General features: G+C 35.9%; 1 protein-coding gene and 1 pseudogene across 1 annotated transcript in view; one reads left to right on the plus strand and one right to left on the minus strand.

The window, feature by feature from the left end:
* The window catches only part of LOC104742977 (protein NDH-DEPENDENT CYCLIC ELECTRON FLOW 5-like), an 8,650-nt gene extending 7,896 nt beyond the window's left edge, over positions 1-754 (plus strand). The window contains exon 4 of the mRNA XM_019236116.1: positions 529-754. Coding sequence (XP_019091661.1) covers positions 529-540 — 12 coding nt within the window. The 3' untranslated portion in view covers positions 541-754. The remainder of the gene's footprint in view (positions 1-528) is intronic.
* On the minus strand, positions 1,021-8,469 carry LOC104742978 (annotated as a pseudogene).

Genomic DNA, 8,917 nt, shown 5'->3' on the forward strand with positions numbered 1-8,917 from the left:
CATCAGATTCTGATGAGATCATCAATGATTGGAGACTCCATGGGATCAGTGGAGATTTAAAGGATTGTGTTCAAATGGAGCTGAGACGAAGTGACAAGATCATTAGAGAGATTGAAATGAAACAGATCATAAGTCTGAGAGAAGAAACACTTAGCATTGAGATTTTTGTGACAAACAAAGGCAGTTCACCAGTTAGGCTTAAGGGTTGTTCACTTGTAAGTTATTTGACAGTGAGCACACCAGAAGCTACATATGCAGTTGGGTTAGAAGGTTCGGATTTTGTTGAAACAACGCCGTTTCTACCTCGTTTTGGAGTGGATCAAGGCGAGGAAGAAGAGGAAAGATCAGGGTTTGGTGGGGAAGAAGAGAGCAACTACAAACAGTTGAATGAAGAGATGAGTAGGATTTACACATATGCTCCAAAGAGTTTCACTGTCATTGATAGGGTAATAAGATTTACATACTAACTTTTCAATTCACATTTTATTTGTGGATTTAATGAAATTGGTTCATTTCCACAGGGAAGAAGAAACTCGGTGATAGTGGGAAGAGAAGGGTTTGAAGAAGTGTACATGTACAGTCCAGGTTCTAGACTTGAAAGTTACACAAAGTCTGCTTATGTATGTATTGGACCAACCTCATTGCTAAGTCCAATATCTTTGGAACCTGGTTGTGTATGGAGAGGTGTGCTACATCTTAACAATCCTAATTCCTAAGGGGCTTTCTAATATATATTAATAAATTGATTGGCTAACTAAAAGGTATCAAAACATATTTATTTTCAAGTTTCAACGTCCAAGTTACAATTGCAAATGACAAAAATCTCAAACCAAATCTCATAAGGGTGAAGGAGGCAATAAATGGAGGATAAGTGGGTGTGTTGTGTAAAGGATGGTGTATTTTTGGAGAGGGTAACAAACTCTTATGTCGTAGAACTGTCTGCGTTTCTATTCTGATTTCACCAACACAATCTATACGAATTATGCAATCTGTTTTCTGGAAGTTTCATTTTTAAACAAATGAAAAGAGAAACCAACACTTTCGATCAAATTCTTGATATTTAAAATACGGACACTGAAATGCTTTTTCAGTCTCAGACTTCGTGTCTTACTGGTCATTTAACGTTTATCTTGGAAAAGAGGATTTGTCGTACACTTAAAAAAAAACATTTGGATAGATAGAAGAGAAATATTTTCATCTCCCCTCATTGACCTTGACTCCAAGCATTTGCTTAAGGTCACCGTTTCTAGGGGTCACAAACCCTGTGGAGTAGGACGAAGAAGCGTCTGTGTCTTTAGTTTGAAAGGCGCTGAAAGAGGAGCTTGAGGTGTCATCAAATCTCCAGTCGGTTAGGTAGCCTGGCTTAGAGGTTACATCACTGACCTCAACGTCTCCTGAAAGCATGGCCACCACTCTTGACATGGGTGGTCTCAAGCCATAAGATGTCTGAATGCACAACAGAGCAATTCCTATCATGCGTTTCACTTCTTCCATGTTGAATTCAGTCAGATCAGGATCTATTAGTTCCATTTCACGGCTTTTCTCGTGTAGATTCCATGCCTATATATACACACCACGTACGATTATATCGGCTTAAACCATATCCAATCAAAAATGTATATAAGTAAATAACAAGAACGTACCCATTCAAGAAGATATTTTTTTTCTTCACCGAGGCTCACATCAGAGTTTGGCCTTCCACTCACTAGCTCAAGAGCCACAACACCAAAGGCATACACATCCGTTTTCTCTGTTAGATGTCCACGCATGGCATACTCTGGCGCAACATATCCACTGCATTGGTACAAGTACAAAATTATGTGTGAGAGTATAAACCCATAGTATTGTTGCAAAGAAGAAAATTAAGTTGAGGGTTTGGGGTTACGTACATGGTCCCTGCCACTCTGGTACTCATGTGCGTTTTCTTGTCATCGTATAACTTTGCAAGCCCAAAATCAGACACTTTTGGGAGAAGCTTAGAGTCAAGCAAAATGTTGCTGGCCTTCACATCCCTGTGTACTATGCAAACACTTGCCTCCTCGTGGAGGTAGGATAGACCTCTGGCTACTCCCAGGCATATCTCAAAACGGGTTGGCCAATCAAGATAGAAATTTTTTTTACCTCCTGCAACATCCAAAATCAGCTTGGCAGAGAGTGAAAGATATATAAGTACTAATCTTTCTGCTCATTACTGACCATGGCCAAAGAGTGCATGATCGAGACTTCCATTTGGGAGGTACTCATATACGAGCATACGATGATCTCCTTCATAGCAGCACCCGTAAAGCTTTACTAGGTTGCGATGCAAAACTGTAGAAATTGTTACGATTTCTGCTACAAATTGTCCCTTCCCGTGTCGGGATCCAACCGACAACACTTTCACAGCGATCTCTCTTCCATCACTCAGGTTCCCCTGTTAAAGTAATGTGTTAAATCATAACAAAAACACTTGTGTATTTTATTCATTTAAATGGCTTACCTTATAAACAGACCCAAACCCTCCCTCTCCAAGCTTGTTTGAGGGATCGAAATCTTGAGTAGCACTTTTAAGTTCAGAGTAAGTAAAAGTGTAAGGTTTTACGTCCATACTAAGCAGCTCTGCACAAAAAATATATATGAACCATTTTAAAAGATCATAATATTCAAGCTCAAGGGCTTGTGTGTTGTTATGACATGACATCTATACCTTCATCATCTGTGTAACGCTTTCTGCTTTTTCGGATGATGAAGAGAACCACGCCCACCAAAAAGATGATCAAAATTCCTATGCCAACAATAGCACCCACAAAAGTACCAGTGCCAAACTTTTCCCTTTGTGGTAGCCTATTAGCTACAGTTGGTGTAAAATCTGAACAACAATAAATATGTAACACTTATTAGGCCTCATGGAGATGCAGATAGAAAAAAGACCAGGCAAAAGAAGGAAAAAAAGAATACGTCAGTTGTTATCGTGATACCTGGTTTTGCACTGACGGCCGATATCAGTGGCCCATAAGTACCCAAAACAGGAATACCAAATGATCCTTTGCCAGCCCAGAAAAGATGAATTTCAAGGTAATTTTCTGATACATTAATTGCTTTATATTCTCTCCGAACTACTCGGACAGTAGAGTCACCAACTGTTCTACGTATATCAAAATCCTTTTCAACAAGTCTTCCCTGGAAACATATACGGAGCTAGGTCTCAGAGTTCAGCGAGAAGATTATTACTACGTAATATACACCAACAAGTTAACTTGTAAATTAAGCGGCAGGGAAGACCTGGACATAAATGTCGAAAGGTCGTCTTCCTAGACCTTTCCATGTGTTAGAACCAAGAATCAGTATTTCAGCAAACTGAAGTGTTACGGTATAGCCTCCATTTTCTAGCCCCAACCCATAATACCTTACGGAAGATGAAGAATGTCTTGCTGTCTGAAAAAGCTTTGAGTCGGAGTCCAAAGTGTTGACAACCCATACGTTATTGATCTTTCCGGCATAAGCTCCTACACTAGTGGCTGCCCATCTCTGAACATCACTCACGAAAAATGAAGCCAATCCAAGATCCTCCTCATCGCTCTCAAATACTGCTCCGCTAACAGACCGTATTTGTGATCCTCCGCAGTTGATCGAAAAGTCAGAATCTAGACCACCATTCATTAATAGATAACACCTTTAGCAAATCTTACTACATATTCCATCACAACATTAACATACTGAGCACAGTTGGGAACAACGGTTATATATATATCTCTGCCACACTTACAGATTCCTTTGCCTCGATTGCAAGGGAAGTTCTTCTGCAGGCACTTCAGTCCTGGTAANGCGTATATCAAAATCCTTTTCAACAAGTCTTCCCTGGAAACACGGAGCTAGGTCTCAGAGTTCAGCAAGAAGATTATTACTACGTACACACCAAAAAGTCAACTTGTAAATTAATCGGTAGGGAAGACCTGGACATAAATGTCGAAAGGTCGTCTTCCTAGACCTTTCCATGTGTTAGAACCAAGAATCAGTATTTCAGCAAACTGAAGTGTTACGGTATAGCCTCCATTTTCTAGCCCCAACCCATAATACCTTACGGAAGATGAAGAATGTCTTGCTGTCTGAAAAAGCTTTGAGTCGGAGTCCAAAGTGTTGACAACCCATACGTTATTGATCTTTCCGGCATAAGCTCCTACACTAGTGGCTGCCCATCTCTGAACATCACTCACGAAAAATGAAGCCAATCCAAGATCCTCCTCATCGCTCTCAAATACTGCTCCGCTAACAGACCGTATTTGTGATCCTCCGCAGTTGATCGAAAAGTCAGAATCTAGACCACCATTCATTAATAGATAACACCTTTAGCAAATCTTACTACATATTCCATCACAACATTAACATACTGAGCACAGTTGGGAACAACGGTTATATATATATCTCTGCCACACTTACAGATTCCTTTGCCTCGATTGCAAGGGAAGTTCTTCTGCAGGCACTTCAGTCCTGGTAAAACCCTTTTTTAACAAAATTGAAAACAGATTTAGAAAGAAGAAAAATAATAAAATGAAACTGGAATTTTCAGGCATCAACCAGAACCTATGTAATAAAATCACCTCTTCTCTAGACCTTCCAAGGTGAAGTTGTTAACAACAAGGTTGCTGCACAAATAACATACCATTAATTATATTATGATTATAATTACTAAATATATTTCCTATTAAAAGAAAAAGGAAGCCAACAAAATTTCTGAGATTGAAATTAAAAAACACCGTGAATATAAGTGTAGTAGAGATATATAATGTTTTGTTTACTTACAGATTCAGGTTTGGTAAGCTGACCCATGAAGGAAGACTACCAGACAAATCATTGTTCGAAACATCTCTGAAAAAAAAAAAAAGAATGATTAGGATCTACTCCAAAATATGTTAAAAGTATTCCAAAACAGTTTCCTGATTATCGTGTACAAAACTAGAGTACGACATTGTGGCTTCCAATTTATAAAGGACTTCGTAACTTACATATGGCTCAACGTCTGGCTCTTTTGAGTGGGCAAAGAACCATTGAACGTGTTGTTTCCCAGAAACCTAATATGAAGACAACAAAGTTTTTTCCACAGTTTTCACTCGTAGATATACATACCAAGATAAAATTGAAGCCGGAATTTATGATTAAAACATAAAAATAAGTAGAAAACTTACAAGTGAGTAAGTCCACTTAAGTTGAAAAGTGAAGCCGGAATTGGTCCCTGTAGTTTGTTGAAGCTCAAATCACTGGAAAACAGACACCAATTACACATCAAGTTCAATGAACGGAGAAAATTGAGAAATAATTATATGATATTATCAATAGAGTATGTAAATGAGATATAACATGCGTATATATCAGCACTTCGGTCACAAATCATCTCACTCTTGTTTTACAGAATAGATTCCGAACACGCGGATGTATGTTGGGTACTCACACTTGTTTCAGACTTGAATATGCCCCGATATTAGAGGGTATTGTCCCTGTGAGATTGCTATTCCTAAATACTCTGCGACACATATATCATCAAAATGTTAAAATACACATATATATGGAGGAGAGGGAAACAGTTTATGAATTGTTGCCTTACAAAATATTTAGAGATTTCGTGCTTTTGATGAATTCAAGAGAAGAGCTTCCATTGGATATATCACCAAGATGCCTACATTTAGGATAGGACTATGTGGGAGGAGAGATGGAAAAAAAGAGAAAATAGTAATAAACAAGAAGACACCTGTGCAATACAACACATACAATTCTATCAAAGAAGTTAAGTTGGAAAATGACGACGGTATCGGACCACTCAAACTAGTTCCGTGAATTTTCCTGCAGTAAAACGCGGTAGAAGTCGCTAATAAAATCCCAAAGTTTAATAAATTTTCACTAGGACTACAAATTTAAAGAAAGAAAGGCATAAAAACAAGAGCAATGTAACAAATACGGTATATATAACTCCGTAAAAACTGAAATCATTCTTACAAGATAGTAAGTTTGCTCCATTTTCCTATAAATTCTGGTATCTGACCAGTAATGTCCAGATCGTTTAGCCAGCTGGTACAAAGCATTAAGGAACAAAATCACCTCACGGCAAGACGGAAAAAAACAAAAATGTAGCAAGAAATCCAACGACAAAACTTAATTATATGCTAACTAAATAAAAATAAAATCTTACGCCTCTTCCAGCTCTACAAGATTAGCAAATGATGAAGGTATTCCCCCACCACTCAGTCCAGAAGTTCCTAGATATCTGCGATACAATATTTCAATGTATAAAATATTTTCTAACACTTGATAACTTGAAAATATTTCTATTAATATTTTTAAAGTATATTTCATGAATAATTATATTAAACTTAAATATTACACACGCTACTTTTTAAAAGAAGTATGTAATTTAACTTAAACATTCAAATTTTTAAAAGTTTGTATCTGGTTTAATTCGGTTATATAATTTGACTGTTCACAAATTATATATATTTGATAGAATAATTTTTTTTTAAATATTATTATCAATATATTTAAAATTTATAAAACTTTTACAACGTTATGAAAAATTAAAATTATAGAAAATTTAAAATATGGACATATATAATCAACGAGATGAGTTTCAATCATTTTTTTTATATAATAATTTAACATTGATCCGACACTATCACACAGATTAAATTCTCATTTAATTTGTTCTTATTGTCAACACCACTAATATTATAATATTTAGTATGATGAACATTTTACAACATTGAAGGTGTGTTAGTTCCCTAAAAACAATTAAGGTATTTAATAAAACAATTAGTTGTAAGAAATTTATTTTACCTAGATAAAAATTGTAATACTATAAAATTCTAATTTTCAAAAATGCCCCAAGAAATTATCATGATAAAAATTTGATTTAAGAGTTCGTGGATCAAAAGATGGAGCATGTTAGAATTATATTGCCACTAGTCCGATATAGGATGAGTTAAAATGAAACTACTAATCTCTTTTGACATCTCTAGTTCTAAGTTTACAAGTGCAATACTAAATTGCTAAATTATAAATGGATGACTTAAATTTAAAAATATTATTAATTTTGGATTATATAATTATAATATTAAATAAAAAAACCGTAAAAAAATAATATCATTATATATAAAAACGAGATTTCTTTTTGTTCAGTGATGTCAATTAATTACGAGCACTGCATGCATGGAGAAATGAATTACATAAAAGTACTGTGTAGATAATAGATTCTCACAATTTCAGTAGTTTCGCACAATTCCCAATCTCAGCTGGTATAGAACCGGAAAAGTTATTTACACCAATAGCACTGCATGCAGAACATATATACACGATTGGTGATGTATGTCAAAGTCTATACAGATTGGTGATGTATGTCAAAGTCTGACATTTTATGATATTTTTTTAAAGAAGAATTGAAGAAGCTTAATTATAATTACAGCGATCTCAATTCTGAAAGCAAACCAATTTCCTTGGGCAAGGGACCAGACAAGGCATTGACCCCAAAAGTCCTACAGTAATTGAGAAACAGTTGGAGCGTACGTGAGAGACGAGAAAGAGATATTTAAACGAAAAGGAAGAAAAAGGTTTCACTTAAGTAACATGCATGAGCCTTATAATTAGTATATTACAGCCATTCCATTCGAGTCAAATTTCCAATTGCAGGAGAAAGGGAGCCTGTAAGATAATTATAACCCAGATTCCTGAAAGAAAGAGGCATTATGTCATTTATGTTTTTTTTTTTTTTTTTTTTTTTTTTTTTTTTTTTTTTTTTTTTTTTTTTTTTTTTTTTTTTTTTTTTTNTGAAAAAGATGTTTTGATAATGATAAGAAAAAGAAAGAGGAAAGGATCAAAGTCTATACAGATTGGTGATGTATGTCAAAGTCCAGAGCTCTGGAGGTATATGTCCTACAACATTCTTCTCAAAAACCTTGCTGTGAAAGTGAAACAACAATATCATGGCAACATCCAGTGGGTGAATTCACAAAGACAAAAAAGAGAGAGAAAGATATGTCAACTGTACAGTGCTGTGATGCGGCAGATTGTGGTGTTGACGAAATTGCAGTCGCATTTGATAAAAGGGTTGTAGTCATTGTCGTCGATGGCGATTCCCTCATCGATGGCCGCGCCGGAGCAAAGTTCACCGCTGATGTTCCATACGCTCGGAGCACGGATCCTCCAAGCCGCGAAGATGGAGTTCAAGGCTCGTGCTGTTGCAGTTTATCCCACAACAACAGTCAGTCGTCAGTCTTTTTTTTAAAACCAATCAAAAAGTTGTAATTAATTAATTCAAAGTACGTAGCGTATATATATCACCTTCGTCCGGATGAGTAGTAGTGGCTCCAGTTCGGTTTTGAGTTCGAACTAGGTGAACCGAACAGGAGATACACAAGAGCAACCAGACGGTGAGTAGCAGACACGTGGGCATCGTCGTGGACGGGAGGTTTTAAGCTTTGGTATGTGTAACTCTACTATGTATCATATCATCTTCGATCCCTATATATTTGCCTTAAAATTATTTTTTGTTTTTTTGTTATAAATATTGTCTGAAATTAAATTAGGTTTCTTGACTTGTAGTCATTGACTTATTGACTTGTATATGTACCAACCAAAACATGATAAGATATGATGATCCAATTACAATTTACTTCAATTAACGAAATTTACCGTCGGCTTGGAGTTGTCATTTTTCGTCGTCCTTTCCTCCAGCGTGATCGATGATAATTTTGGGAACATCCATTTATTATCAAGATAGAGACTTGTGAATATGCAAAAATGTTTTTGGAGGGAATTGAAAGACTTTTGATAACGTTTTAAGACTTTTGGGAACATCCACTTAATGTCTTTCTTTTTTTAAGGTTCACAATCAAACCAAAAAGCCTTTATGATTTAGTATGCTTTTTTTTTGTTTTTTTTTTTTTTTTTTTTTTTT

Source organism: Camelina sativa, chromosome 14, assembly GCF_000633955.1.
Source record: "Camelina sativa cultivar DH55 chromosome 14, Cs, whole genome shotgun sequence".
NCBI classification, from domain to species: Eukaryota; Viridiplantae; Streptophyta; class Magnoliopsida; order Brassicales; family Brassicaceae; genus Camelina; species Camelina sativa.